Source organism: Dipodomys merriami, unplaced genomic scaffold, assembly GCF_024711535.1.
Source record: "Dipodomys merriami isolate MVZ:Mamm:240054 unplaced genomic scaffold, mDipMer1.0.p SCAF_19, whole genome shotgun sequence".
In the NCBI taxonomy this organism is placed as follows: Eukaryota; Metazoa; Chordata; class Mammalia; order Rodentia; family Heteromyidae; genus Dipodomys; species Dipodomys merriami.
Genome location: NW_027203270.1, coordinates 18,811,827 through 18,826,917, shown reverse-complemented (window position 1 = coordinate 18,826,917; position 15,091 = coordinate 18,811,827). Strand labels below are relative to the sequence as shown.

At 41.0% G+C, this 15,091-nt stretch overlaps 1 protein-coding gene across 2 annotated transcripts in view; it reads left to right on the top strand.

Annotated features, from left to right (window-relative positions):
• Positions 1-355: 355 nt before the first annotated feature.
• Positions 356-15,091, top strand: part of Aldh3a2 (aldehyde dehydrogenase 3 family member A2) — a 29,254-nt gene continuing 14,518 nt past the window's right edge. The window contains exons 1-8 of one of the 2 annotated variants that reach the window (XM_070027585.1): positions 356-706; positions 2,914-3,145; positions 4,168-4,253; positions 6,721-6,929; positions 8,026-8,143; positions 10,172-10,313; positions 12,572-12,738; positions 14,812-14,911. In XM_070027585.1, the coding sequence (XP_069883686.1) occupies positions 554-706; positions 2,914-3,145; positions 4,168-4,253; positions 6,721-6,929; positions 8,026-8,143; positions 10,172-10,313; positions 12,572-12,738; positions 14,812-14,911 (1,207 nt within the window). In that variant the 5' untranslated portion in view covers positions 356-553. The remainder of the gene's footprint in view (positions 707-2,913; positions 3,146-4,167; positions 4,254-6,720; positions 6,930-8,025; positions 8,144-10,171; positions 10,314-12,571; positions 12,739-14,811; positions 14,912-15,091) is intronic. The other variant, XM_070027586.1, reaches the window with a different exon arrangement.

Genomic DNA, 15,091 nt, shown 5'->3' with positions numbered 1-15,091 from the left:
GTCCCCCGAAGCTGCCCATTCCGCCACAAATGAAAGAGCCGCAGAAAGAAAAAGGAAGGAAACTCACTCCGGGCCCGCGTCGCGTCGGGGTGAGGGCGCTTCCTGCCTGACACCCACCTCTCCTTAACGGCTTGCCCACTATGCTTAGCCAGTCCGTGCCCTCTCTCCCTGCAACTTCGCACCCTGAAACCCGTCTGGGTCCAGCACCACCGGACTAACCACTTCCCTCAGTCAAGAGAGGGCGGTTCCGAGAACAACAGGGGGAGTGGGCGTGGTTTATGGTCACGTGGGGGAGCGAGTGGCCAATGGGCGCGCGGCACAAGGTTGTGAACTGCGGCTTGGCGCAGCTGAGGGGCAGTCGTACTTGGCCGGCGCGGAGGCCGCGGCTTGTCCACCAGGCGTGGTCACCCGTGGGGGACCCGCTGAGGGACCGGGGATAGAGGGGCTCGGAAGCAAGGCGAGGGACCACGCCACCACACCTGCCTCCGTCCCTCCCCGCCACATCTTCGCGCCGTCCGGCTCCAGGACCTCGGCTTTCTCCTCAAACCCCGCCATGGAGCGACACGTCCTGAGGCTTCGTCAGGCGTTCCGGGCCGGCCGGCCGCGACCCCTGCGGTTCCGGATGCAGCAGCTCGAGGCCCTGCGGAAGATGGTGCAGGAGCATGAGAAGGACATCCTGGCGGCCATCTCCGCCGACCTGTGCAAGGTGCTCGCGCGCGGCGAGAGGGGCTCCGGACCCCGGCCTCTGGCCGCCCAAGTTGGAAGCCGCAGTCTGCTGAAGCTTCTCCCTCTCCCTCCTCCTCCTCCTCCCTGCGTCCTTCCCCCTCCCTCCACATCCTCCTTCCTCACTCCTCTTCCTCCCTTCCCCTCCCCGCTTCTTTCTCTCTTTTCCTCCTTTACTTCGCATTACACAAGCGCTGTGGGAGGACCTGTGGGTGTGGGCTGCGCAGTCAACCCTGTTTATCTGTGCACGGTGGACGTGTGTGAGTTTCCTGGCAAATTGTCTTTTCCTATGCTTGCCCATTTTTCTGGTTCGTTTCCTTACAAGTTGCAGGGAATTTTCCATAGCTGGGTATCAGTAACTTATCAATTTAACCGTTTTGATCTATTGCATATCTATTTTCTTAAACTATTTTTGTTTTTATACAGTGACTTTTGTGTGTATGGGGGGGGGGGAGGTGGGCATCTTTGTATTCAGATTTTCTGTCGTGACTGTGTACTGTTAGGTTAGTTTCTAACGAAGTTCCAAGTGATATTGTGCTGCCTCTTTGGAGAGTATACCTTGAGTAGCAAAGTTTTAAGTAGTGTTTAAGGTTATAACTATATTCTGCTGTGTTTTCTAACAATATTGTTTTCATTCTGTTTTTACTCCCACTCTTTTTTTTTTTCCCTGTCAGTACTGGGGTTTGAATTTCAGACCTCAAACTTACTAGGCAGGCATTCTTCTGAGCCACACCCCTAGCCCTTTTTGCACTATTGGTTTTTACTGATGAGACTGGAAGTTGAACTCAGGGCCTCACACTTATTAGATAGTTGTTCTACTTGAACCATGCTTCCAAGCCCCTTTTTTGTGGACTTTTCTTCCCAACTTGATCTGAAACCATGATCTCCCATATAGCTTTGATGCTAGGCATGTACAACTATGTCTAATTATTGGTGGGAAGAGGTTTCATGTGCATGCCTTGGCTGGCCTTGAACCATGATGTTCCAGATCCCAGCTTCCCAATTGTTTTTACTTTTTTTTTCTTTTTTCTTTTTTGTGAGTCGTGGGGCCTGAACTCTGGGCCTGTGCGCTGTCCCTCAGTTCTTCAGCTCAAGGCTAGCTCTTTATCACTTGAGCCGCAGTGTTACTTCTGGCTTTTTTTGCTTATGTGGTGCTGAGGAATTGAAGCCAGGGCCTCATGCATGTGAGGCAAGCGCTTTACCACTGAGCCACCTTCCCAGCCTCCAATTGTTTTTACTTTTTATGTACATTCAGTGCACAGCAAAGGCCTTTCTTTGGGTTTATGATTCTCCCTTTCCCAGTCAAACACTATGTCAAGGAGTAGGAACAGTACTTCCTAAGATTTTAGTATCCATAAAATTTTCTATAGAGCTGGGCCCTGTGGCTCACACCTGTAATCCTAGCTACTCAGAAGGCTGAGATCTGAGGATTGCAGTTCAAAGCCAGCCTAGGCAGGAAAGTCCATGAGACTCATCTCCAATAAACCACCAGAATACTGGAAGTGGTGCTGTGGCTCAAGTGGTAGAGCCCTTGTCTCCAGCTGAAGAGCTCAGGGACAGTACCCAGGCCCAGCGTTCAAGCCCCATGACCAACAAAAAATAAAAATAAAAATAAATTGTAGAGTACTTTTGATGGGGAGAAATGTAGTACTAGATAAATGAGATGGAGTAATTGTGACTTAGGAAGAATGTGAATCATTTATTCATCCTACATCAAATTTTATGTGAATATGTAAGTATATATAAGCTTACTAGGGACATATACAAAATTCTCTGCCCTTGAGAGTTTTATCTTGGTTGAAAAAATAGAACACATGCAGATAAGATGTGAGAATAATTATAGATCAGTATATTAAGGATGTTATATTAAATATAAGTCAAAAGCATAATTGCTATAGTACACAAAATGTAATCAAGGCAGGCCATTATTAAGCAGGCAAGTCTTCCTAAAGGAGATAATGTTAAAGGACTCAAATAAGTAAAGACAGATTTAGAGACATTGAAATATATTAGAACAGAAGATAGCAACTCCTTATTAAGAGTGTGGAGGGTGTAGAAGGAATCTAGATGACAAACTAGGTGGTCTAGTAACACATTTTGTCATTGCAGATGTAACTGCCCTGAGATTTTTGACATGTTGAGCCAAATGTATCATACTCATTGTATAAAACTGTAATTCTCTTTTACCAGAGTGAATTCAATGCATACAGTCAGGAAGTCATCAGTATCCTTGGGGAAATTGATTTTGTGCTGGAGAATCTTGCTGAATGGGTTACTGCTAAACCAGTTAAGAAGAATCTGCTTACCATGATGGATGAAGCCTATATTCAGCCAGAGCCTCTGGGAGTTGTACTGATTATTGGAGCTTGGAACTATCCCTTTCTGCTCACCATACAGCCACTGGTGGGAGCCATTGCTGCAGGTCTGATGTTAGCTTCTGTCTTTATATCTTTTCAGAGGGGCATATCTTTTCTTGTTGGTTCTAAATTAAGGATAGTGACCAATTAAGTTTACTTTGGTGGTGGGAGCTAGGATGGTGGCTCAGTGGTAGAGCGCTTGCCTTGCATGCCTGAGGCCCTGGGTTCGATTCCTCAGCACCACATAAGCAAAAAGAAAAAAGCCGGAAGTGGCATTATGGCACAAGTGGTAGAGCACTAGCCTTGAGCTGAAGAGCTGAAGGACAGCACCCAGGCCCAGAGTTCAGGCCCCACGACTGGACCCCCCCCCAAAAAAAAAGTTTACTTTGGTGGTAATTTCCCTTGGTTGACATTAGCAGTGTATTGAGAATCCAGAAATATGTACATATGTATTTTTAATAGCTGATGAGAAGATTTGCATGACTATATTTTAAAGTACCTGAGGAATAAGCCTGTAAGGGGAAGAGGTATATAAATCAGAAGGCCCAAGGCTTTGGAGTCAAGCATCCATATTCTAATGTGGTTTCAGTTGCTAGTTCTGTCCTTGAATAAACCTCATTTTGATTCTGTCTGACCAGTTTCTTCATTCCAGCAAGGGTTCTTAGAATGTTATCTTGTTTATATACAAATCCCAAGCAATAATTGGGGAATCTCTATCAACAGCTTATGTTGACATAGCTAATTTGCTCAATAATTTCAGGGCAAAGGGGAAAAGTCAAGCTTAAATAGAGGATAAGTAACAGAAAGCTTGGAAGAATAGGAAAGGCTGACTGAGCCTGTTCTCAATGTCCTAGAGATACTAAGAACTAAGGAATTAACAGTTTGGAAGGAATAGGTGAAAGGAAAGTAAGATGAGCTCTTGTGCTCATTATGAAGAAATCAGAATTAAGGACTGCAGAAACAATTGAAGTACTGTCACTGACAATCTCTTTTGTCCTACTGCAATAGCCTATATTCCCTTCATGAACATTGTTTTGGAAGGTACTAAAGTTTCTCAGGTATTACACTGTTCTGCTTTTTTGTGTAGGAAATGCTGTGATTATCAAGCCTTCAGAACTAAGTGAAAATACAGCCGAGATCTTGGCTAAACTTCTCCCTCAATATTTAGACCAGGTAAGAGTATCTTGACCCATCTTTAATATAATTTTTTGTGTGTGGAAAACACACTTGATTTTGCTCCTTGAATATGTCATTGCTAGCTATCCATGGGCAGTTTCTTAAGCCTCCACTAATTGGCTTACGAAAAGAAATTAAGTTCCAAAATACACAGTGAAATAATCCAACAGTTATGGTTACACAATGTACACTTGGGCTTCATAAATATCACCACTATTTACAGATCTTCTACCATTTGGCATTTGGGACTAGTCTTTATTTACACTAACATATGATTTTAGAAATGTTCATTTAGTAAATTAACCAATGATGAGTACTAGCATGTTTTTGTCGCTGACAGTTTCTTTTGTCCTAACAGAATACCATACTGTAATATTATTATGAGTACTTCTGCTTTTATGAAGGGCATGTCTGTGGAATGAAAACTACAGAAAGAAAGTGGCCTTCTGAACTAGCAGGTGGATCCTCACTCTGGGTTAAAGGGCTGGCATTTAAGAGTATCAAAGGCTGAACAAAGAAACAGTCTCAGCTTTAGAGTGGTTTATCTTTTTATCTGAATCACGGTTCTCATGCTTTGCTAGAGGAAATGTGTGATTAATTTGAGATTGCTGAGTTCCACATGCAATTGCTTCAAAGAGAATATTTTATATTCAACAAAAGGCACACAAAATGTCCCACATATTTTGCACATTAGGTTACAACTACCTTGAGGTTAACTCAGAATAATACTGTTTTTGTTGTGCTCTTATCACTGTTACAGCAGCCACAGAAATATTTTGTTCTAATAGCTGTGGTTGTCTACTCCAGAAGGATGAAATGAAACATAGTGATGTGTCTTAGATTATGTAGGACTTGAAACCAGAAAATGAAGAATCATTGTCCTGTGTTATCTCTCACCAGGGGTAAATTCTTCAATAGTTGACTGTCTTGATTGGGAGGTGGGGGGACAGTAATGTACCTGCTTCAGTTAGCTTAATGGGAGACCAATCATATATGATCTATAAATGAAGCCCCCCAAAAGATGACTCAAGTGGCAGAGTGCTGGACAAGCAAGTAAGAGCTAAGCAAGTATGAGGCCTTGCGTTCAAACACCAATATAGGCCAAAAAAAAAAAGTTAAAATTTGAAATATATTCAATCTATAAAGCAAATGAAAAGTAGTTAGCTTTCAAAGAGCAGGACCCAAACATGAGCCCACAAGCCTACTTATACTTCATATAACTCAGAATTTTTATATCTCCTTCTATCTTTTGCCTTGCCATTTATTGTTACTTTTCCTGCTATTACTGTTCAAAGTATTCTCTCTTAGAATAGCTGCTAGTAGTAACATAATTTCATATAAAGAGTCAGTTTACAGAAACTGTGAATCTTCCCAATAACAGGCTCAGATGTTCAGTAGCTTTCCTGAGTCGCATAAGCCAGTTTGTAGCAGACCCCAAATTCAATATATACTTAAAAAGCAAGGGCAGCTAGTTGCTTGTGACTGAACAACTGTAATCCTAGCCTCTAAGAAATCTGAGATCTGAGGATTAAGGTTGGAAACTATCCCAGGCAGATAAATCTGTGAAACTCTTATCTCCAATTAACCACCAAAAAGCCAGAAATGGAGCCATGGCTCAGGTGGTAGAGCACTACTCTTGAGCAGAGAAGCTCAGGGACAGTACCCAGGCCCTAAATTTAAGCCCCAGGATCAGTGCACACCACACATACAAAAGTAAATGCAGCCTAAAGGCCATCTAAGGCTTGTAAAATCATTCGGAACATGACAAGACAGACTGTATTCTTTTTGTGGGCTTTCCACTCAAACGATGGCACTCAAATTATGTTACAGAAATCCAGATGTCCTTTGGCAGAACTAAAATTTCCCTACTCCTGGTAAAGAGACATTAATATTAAGACTTGGAGCTGATACTTGTTCTGTGATCATATATAGCAGCCATTTTCTCACCCAAATTCCCAGCTTCAATATAACACACCCCATCCTCCTAGATAAAATATTGACAAGCGTATATAGAAAACATTGGACTTGGGCTGGGAAGGTGACTCAGTGGTAAAAAGCGCTTGCCTTGCATGCCAGAGGCCCTTGGTTGGATTCTTCAGCACCACATAAGCAAAAAGAAAAAAGCTGGAAGTGGCGCTGTGGCTCAAGTGGTAGAGCGCTAGCCTTGAGCTGAAGAGCTGAGGGACAGCGCCCAGGCCCAGAGTTCAAGCCCCAGGACCGGACCCAAAAAAAAAAAAAGAAAACATTGGACTTTCTGTGTCAGCTTCATATGGACTGACGGTTCCCATGTGCCAGTAAACTCTGTATCTTCTACTTGTTCTTGGTACCTCACAAGGAGTGGTCTCAATCTCCTGGTTTTACAAAATGTTATGTTTATGCTGAAGGAATTGCTGAAATAGGAACTTGACAATAGGGCTAATTTGGAAACATAAGAATTTTTGTTTCTTTTTTTTTTTTTTTTGAGGACCTGTATGCTGTTATTAATGGAGGTGTTGTGGAAACCACAGAGCTTCTGAAACAGCGATTTGACCACATTCTCTATACAGGAAACACTGCAGTTGGAAAAATTGTTATGGAGGCTGCTGCCAAGCATCTGACCCCTGTGACACTTGAACTGGGAGGGAAAAGTCCATGTTATATTGATAAAGACTGTAACCTGGACATTGCTTGCAGGTGAGCTGGCTCACCTAATTTTTAATTTTTCTTCCAACACAGTGGAAGGTTTTCCTAATAGGCTAACAATATTCTTTGAACCCCATGCCTTATAGCTCTAAGATACATCATTAAGCTTTGGTGTTCAATGTGCACAAACTGTCTTTTGGTTCCACTGCTGGAAATAATGAGCCATAGGTCCTGATATCCATGTACTTGTCCTTATAAATTTTAGAAAACTTTTTTCTGTTCTTAAGATTTCATATAGCCGGCTCACGCCTGTAATCCTAGCTACTCAGGAGGCTGAGATCTGAGGATCATAGTTCAAAGCCAGCCCGGGCAGGAAAGTCTCTGAGACTTTTATCGCCAATAAACCACCAGAAGTGGCACTGACGCTCAAGTGGTAGAGCACTATCATTGATTTGAAGAGTTCAGTGACAGCACCCAGCCCCAGAGTTCAAGCCCCACTACCGACCAAAAAAAAAAAAAAAGAGAGACTATTCTCTTTTTCTATAGTAAGCAATGGTTACCATTGCTTATCAAGTACTATTTGTCAAGCTGGCTTAAACACCTTCCTGCTACTTATAATATTCTATGTCTGTTGGACAGTGCATTCTAAGTTCTACCAACTAATTTAGAAATGAATTTGTTTTTCTTTTGGCAGTACTAGGATTTGAGCTCGACCTCTTGCTTAATAGGCAGCTGCTTTACCATTTGGACCACACACACCCCAATCCTTTTTTGTTTTTAGCTGTTTATTAAATAAAAACTCATTTTTGTAGCTGGGGCTGGCCTCAGACTTCAATCTTCCAAGTTATGCTTCCTGAATAGCTGGAATTACAGATGTGAGCTGCCATGTGCAGCTTGTTGATTGAGATGAAATCTTGCTAACTCTATTCCTGTGCTGGCTTTGAACTGTGATCTTTCTAATCTCTGTCTCCCAAGTAGCTGGGATTATTGGTGTGAGCCACTATTCCCGGACAGATTTTTTTTTAATTATTACCAAATATACACACACATATGTTGGAAAGTATTCAAATGACACCAAAATATGTCACCAAATTATATAGCTATTCTATTCTGAGTGTTGTTGTGGTTTTTACCCCTCTCCCCTCAGACGCATAACTTGGGGAAAGTTCATGAATTGTGGTCAAACATGCATCGCTCCTGACTACATTCTCTGTGAATCTGCCCTCCAGCACCAAATTGTGCAGAAGATTAAAGAAACCTTGAAGGTCTGTGTTCAGCTCTTTCATTCTACTGATTTCAATAATATAAAAAGGCAGATTAACTGTTGGTAGACAACACCCTCATTTCTTTCTTCCTCTGGGAAAATTCCAGTAGTGTAGGTAACTGAATTAATCTATTAGCTAATTGAAAGTGTAACTTAGTAACTTTTATAGACTATCTAAGGGGAGTAGAGAATATCAATCCCTTGGAGTATAATTAGAGACCCTTTGGCATAATGGGCATTTTGATTAAGGTTATCAGTTCTCATATGTGTAGAGGCCCTGGAATGGCTAATAGCTTTAAAGAGTCAGTTCATTAAGTATCTGCTTAAAGTGTACCCTTTAGATGGTTATCAGACTCTTAGGTAAACATCTATAAGAAGGAAAGAAGGAAAGCTATATAGTAGTATACTAAACTAAGACTTGAAGGAAATGTATAATTTAAGTTGCTAGAAAAGAATGGACAATTATCTGTTACCCAGTTTAGTGGTTGGAAGGAAATGTTTATTATTGGAATAATTCAGGGCCAGAAGCAAGGCTCAAGGAGTAGAGTAGCTGTCTAGCAAGCACAAAACCCTGGATTCAAACCCCAGTATTGCATAGGTTAATGTGTGTGTGTGTGTGTGTGTGTGTGTGTGTGTGTGTGTGTGTGTGTGTGTGTGTGTGTGTGTGTGTGTGTGTGTGTGTGTGTGTGTGTGTGTGTGTGTCAACCAATGTTAATTTAGCACTAGAAGGAGGGATTAAAGATATAAATGATTAGTGTATGATCAGAGAATGTAAATTATGTGCCAGGAAGTTTAGGGAGACAGGGTAAGATATTAAGGTCTTAGAGAGATTTAGACATTTATGATGGGACTGAAGGTGGAACCAGAAAAGCAGAATTTGAAAGTTGACCAGGTTCTAGGAATGTAGGATAGAAAGGAGAGTAGTTGAAGACCCCTGTGAAACCAAAAGTAGTTGGAATTTAGGCAAATATTTAGCTTTCCCACCTACCTTTGAGACACGTATTCTCTAACACATTGGTTCTCAGCAGAGCTACATGTTAAAATTATTAAAGAACCATTTAAAAATATTTCTAGATCTTATCCTCCAAAGATTCTCTTTCAGATGATCCAGGGCTAGCAGGTGATTCTGCATTACAATCAGCCTAATGGCCCTGAGCTTGGTTCCCAAGAGTGCATTTTAACTAACTTCCACCAGATTGGAGAGTTGCTCTGGGTAGAGATTTCAGATTGAATTCAGAGGTCTCACAAGGCTTAGAAATGTTACAGCGGTTCAGTAGTTTTGTGTTTGTTTTGCATAATAAATATTGATTCCTTATTGTATTTTGATCCATTAAGTAGTTTTTTTTTTTTGGGGGGGGGTCCGGTCGTGGAGCCTGAACTCTGGGCCTGGGCGCTGTCCCTCAGCTCTTCAGCTCAAGGCTAGCGCTCTACCACTTGAGCCACAGCGCCACTTCCGGCTTTTTTCATTTTGCTTATGTGGTGCTGAGGAATCGAACCCAGGGCCTCATGCATGCATGGCAAGTGCTCTACCACTGCAGTTTTACTGTCATCTGAAAGTGGTAAAAACACGAGTCCAGAGAAAACATACCAATAAAATGGAGCAGCAGCTGGCAATCTATTTTGCTAAAGAGCTAGATAGTAAATATTTAGTGTTTATAGGCTAGAATGTTTTTGCTTCAGCAACCCACCTTATTGTAGGGGGAAAGTAGCTACAGCCAAGAGATTCTAAGAGAGCCATGAGAACCCTGAACTAAGGAACATGATAGATGGGAGTGTAAATGCTTTATTTTCTTATTCTTGATCTTCCAAAAAGCTTGTTCTTGCTATTATTCTATTAAGTTACTTGAGAAGGGTATTGGATTCTATGAGTATGTAAAACCAGGTCAGTTTTCAAATATGAGTATGTTTTAAATTTTTAAAGAAATTTAAATATGGGTCTTGGTGACAATTAAATACACATTGTTATACTCTAGTTTCTCTTCAGATCGTATAAATCTTTTGCCTTTTAAATACTCATTGTTTCCAATAGGAATTTTATGGAGAAAATATCAAAGAGTCTTCTGATTATGAAAGGATCATTAACATTCGTCATTTTCAGAGGATAAGGCGTCTGCTTGAAGGACAAAAAATAGCTTTTGGTGGGGAGATTGATGAGGCCACGCGCTACATAGGTAATAGAGAGTCTTTCTATGGGAAGATGGCAATTTGGCAGTTCTAGCTAACACTACTGTTGATCTTATATAAACTGTTGTTTGTGTAGTGTGTAATATAAACTACTAACTACTGCTTTTTACTATACTACTTTCCTTAAAAGTTGTTTTAAATGAATGCATATATCTATGTATATGCTTAATGATACACCTCGTTATACTACTTTTCATATTTACATGCATATTATCAAATTATTTTCTTCCTAAAATTTCTATCCACTCAACTAAAAAAGATAAAAATTAGGGGCTGGGAAGGTGGCTCAGTGGTAGAGCACTTGCCTTGCATGCATGAGGCCCTGGGTTCGATTCCTTAGCACCATATAAGCAAAAAGAAAAAAGCCGGAAGTGGTGCTGTGGCTCAAGTGGTAGAGCACTAGCCTTGAGCTGAAGAGCTGAGGGACAGTGCCCAGGCCCAGAGTTCAGGCCCCATGACCGACCCCCCCCAAAAAAAAGATAAAAATTAAAAATATTTAAATAAGAAACTTATTCTCCTATAATGAGACTGTCCTGGGCTGGATATTTCAGTAGCTAAGTAATGCAACTTTAAATAAACAAACAAATAAATAAATGGCCTATAATTCTGACTACACCAGAGGCTGAGATCTGAGTATTGAAGTTTGAAGCCAGCCTGGGCAGAAAAGTCTATGAGACCTTATCTCCAATTAACCAGCAAAAAAAACTGGTCTGGAGTTGTAGCTCAAGAGGTAGAGTATCAGCTGTGAGCAAAAAAGCACACATAGACACACCCACACCCACACCTATGATACTGTTCTTCCTATCCTTGTCTCCCCACTCAGGATCAGGACTTGAACTCAGACTCTAACACTTCAGCTCACAAGCTAGTGCTCTCTCATAGAGCCACACTTCTAGCCCTTCTTCCTATCCTTAGAATGGCAACATGCCCCCACTTCTAGATTCTCAATTGCAAGAGGAAGAGTAGTCATGATTATCTTGGTCTAATTCTTCTGAACTGGTGCTCAACTAAGTCTTGACTATGCATAGAAGGAGAGGACCAAACCACATTGGTTCTATGCCTCAAGGAAGTTGTGGGCAGTAGATTGGAGAATAGCCTATATACTCAGAAAAAGGTAAGTTCCCCAGTTCTAAGATAATCTAGTAGAAATCCCAGGTAAAGACAGAAGGCCAGTCTGTTGGTTGTCAAATGTTCTTTTACTTGAGGATCCAGTTCGTTTATGGATAACCATACTGACCAGTGGTTTGCATTGGCAACACTGTTGGAACACTTCAATTTTTCTGGCACCCTTTGCCCTTCTTTCCCATTTAAACAAGCTCAGATGTAAGGAATCTTGTCTACCTAGAGATGTTTTCCTTTTTTTTTTTTTTTTTGCCATCCTAGAGTTTGAACTTGGAGCATGGGCTCTGTCCCTAAGCTTCTTTTGCTTAAGGCTAGTGCTCTGCCACTTGAGCCACAGCTCCACTTCTCATGGGCTGGCTTTGAACTTCGATCCTCAAATCTCAGCATCCTGAGTAGCTATGATTATAGGTGTGAGCCACTGATGCCTGCTTGTTTTCTTACTCTGTTACAGGGTTGGAATGAAAGTCAGTGAGATGATATGCGTGAGCGCACTTGAGTTAAGAAGAAAAAGCAAGCCAGGCACTGGTTGCTCACACCTGTAATCCTAGCTACTTCAGGAGGCTGAGATCTGAGGATCAAAGTTCAAAGCTAGCCCAGGCAGGAAAGTCTGTTAGATTCTTATCTCCAATAAACTACTCAGAATGCTGGAACTGGTGCTGTGGTTCAAGTGGTAGAGCACCAGCCATGAGCTGAAGAGCTGGGAGACAGCGCCCAGGCCCAGAGTTCAAGCCTCATAACTGACAAAAAGAAGAAGAAGAAGAAAAAACATTGATTTCATTCATGAAAAACGCCTGTGTGCCCAGAAAGATCTATTTATAGGAAGATATGGATATAAACTACAAATCTATATAGCTATGAACATATATAAATAAAATATGTTAAGTATATTTCTGTCTTGGTTTGCAAGAGATCCCTTGATTCATTTGGTTTGGAGATTGAATGTTTATAGTTTAATCACAGTCTTGTGATATTTATTTATTCATTCAATGAGTGCTGACCCATGCTAACAGGAACGCTCTCCCATGAGTGGGAGAGAGATGCGTAGGAGACCTGGTGAAGCAAGTGTGAGAGGGGTTGTCTTTTTGTCTTTTATCATTTTCTTTTTTATTTCATTTCTTTTCAGCCCCAACAATACTTACTGATGTTGATCCTGAAACCAAGGTGATGCAAGAAGAAATTTTTGGGCCAATTCTTCCAATAGTGCCTGTAAAAAATGCAGATGAAGCCATACATTTCATAAATGAACGTGAGAAACCACTGGCTCTCTATGTATTCTCTCATAACAATAAGGTAAGCCTTACAGAGAATTGCACACTGAATAACTCCCTTAAGGTATGTTTCTCCTTTATAGTAAAGCAAATGACAGCTTATTTGTATATCAAAGTTCAACAAATGACTGCATTCCTAGCTTGTTATCTTAGGTAATAAGGCCCTGGGGTTATCATTGTACCCTGTCCCCTAATGCCTGGGGTTAGATCTGAGTCCACTAGGGTGAGTGTCTTAAGTCTTTTGACTCACTAACACCACTTATGTAATTGGAAGACTGACGTGTACCAGCATTTTGTGACCTGTATCCACAGGGGCATTTCTGTGTAAGAGCCTATCCCTGTGACCCAAATGGGGCTAGGTAAGATAAAGGCTTCTGTGTGTTGATGTTACATTGGTAGTACCCTTACCACCTGATTGAGTGGCTCTGCCACTCTATATGGCTTGCTTATTCAGATTTCTAGGTGATTGGCTGCTGCTGGTGATTGGCAGCCTCCATGTGCATAGAGAATCCCTCTGGAAAAAAAAATAGGAAAATGACAAGGGAAAATGGTACGAGTTAGTCCAAGTTCATGAGCAAGATGTGTTCCAGAGAGCTTTGAGTGTTAAGTAACAGTAGTCATATGATAGCTTCTGAAGCTTGCTAGACTATTGAGGTACAGATAGCTGCAAATATCTGGAGAGAGATATATATACAGGGCTTTTTAAGACCAATCTGGTCATAAAACATTTAAAGCAACTATAGATAATGGGAACCCTGAAGCCTGAGTATGTTGGATACATTCACCATGAAGAACTTGCAAGAACTTGTTGTCACCCAGGAAAAATGACAGCAGTATTATTGGCCTTTTTGGGTGTTAGGCTATCCACAATGTATTTCTTCAAAAATATGATTTTAAATTTTTCGGTGGTGGCTCACACTTGTAATCCTAGCTACTCAGGAGGTCAAGATCTGAGGATCAAGGTTAGAGGCCAGCCTGGGAAGGAAAATCTGAGAGACTTTTCTCTCCAATTAATCACCAAAAAGCTAGAATTGGAGATGTGGCTCAAGTGTTAGAGCACTAGCCTCAAGTGAAAAAGCTTAGAGATAGCACCTAAGCCCTGAGTTCAAGCCTAGGACCAGCAAAAGAAAAAAAAAGATGGTAAATCTAAAATCTTACATTTTGTATTTCATACAGATGAGCATGTATTAATCATATGCTGTAGTTTAGAACAGAGATAGGAAAGTAATATTTTTTAAAGACCAGAATATAGTCTGAACTATACTCTATTTGAAAAAAAACTTTAGCTACAGTTTTCTATGGAGTACCCCCACCCTTGGTAGTAACTGTATAAGTAGGCCCAAAGGTTCAGGGTAACTTCCCTCAATGTACAAGTTGAAATGCTGTGAATCAGAATTATTTCAGATTTCAATTTTTTTGGAGGCAGGATATCACTATACAAACCAAGATTGGCCTCTAACTAATGATCTACTTGAGCCTACCAAGTGCTAGGAATACAAATGTGTACCACAATTGTAGCCTCCTTGTACAACTATTTGAAAATATATGTGTGTGTATATATATTACATTTTTTTTCTTAAAGTGTGAGCTACCACACCCAGCTTAATTGCAGTTTTTTAAAAAGATTTTGGAATATTTGCCTTATATACATGTTCCAGGCATCTTAGATATGAGACCTAAATATAACCACAGAAGTTATGTTTTATATAGTCATATAAACACGTCCTGAAGATAATTTTACACAGTATTTGTTTAGTAATTTAAATGCATGAAAAAAGTTTCATGGTATAGAATTACCTGCTTGTGTAAGATCATGTTGGGATTTTAGAGCATTTAGGATTTCAGGTTTTCAGCTTAGTATGTGCAACTTTTACTAGATAGGCATCTGATAAGTCAGTTTTGCTAAATGAACCATAGTTTAGGTTGTTACCTATTTAGCATAATGTCCCTAAACTTAAGAACTCATAACTGGAACACAAAGTCTTCATGTATGTCCTTAGAGCATATTGAAATATTTGAGGAGCTGCAAGTGCTTTCTAAAGGCATGGGTCACTGAGCCTTTGGTCTGACCTGGACACCTTTGTCTGTTCCTTAGCTCATCAAACGGATGATTGATGAGACATCCAGTGGGGGTGTCACGGGCAATGATGTCATCATGCACTTTACCCTCAATTCTTTGCCCTTTGGAGGAGTAGGTAAGTATTCACTTGCTCCTGCTTGTAAGCTTTTCACAAGTCATTTGTACAGGCTGTTCTATAGCTAGCTGCGGCTGATTCTCCAGGTCCCTATGTGACTGTCCTCTTCCAAAGGCCCTTCCAGCTACTGCAGTGGCTGTTGTTTTCTAATTCCCTGCCAACCCTCCTCTTTGACCACAG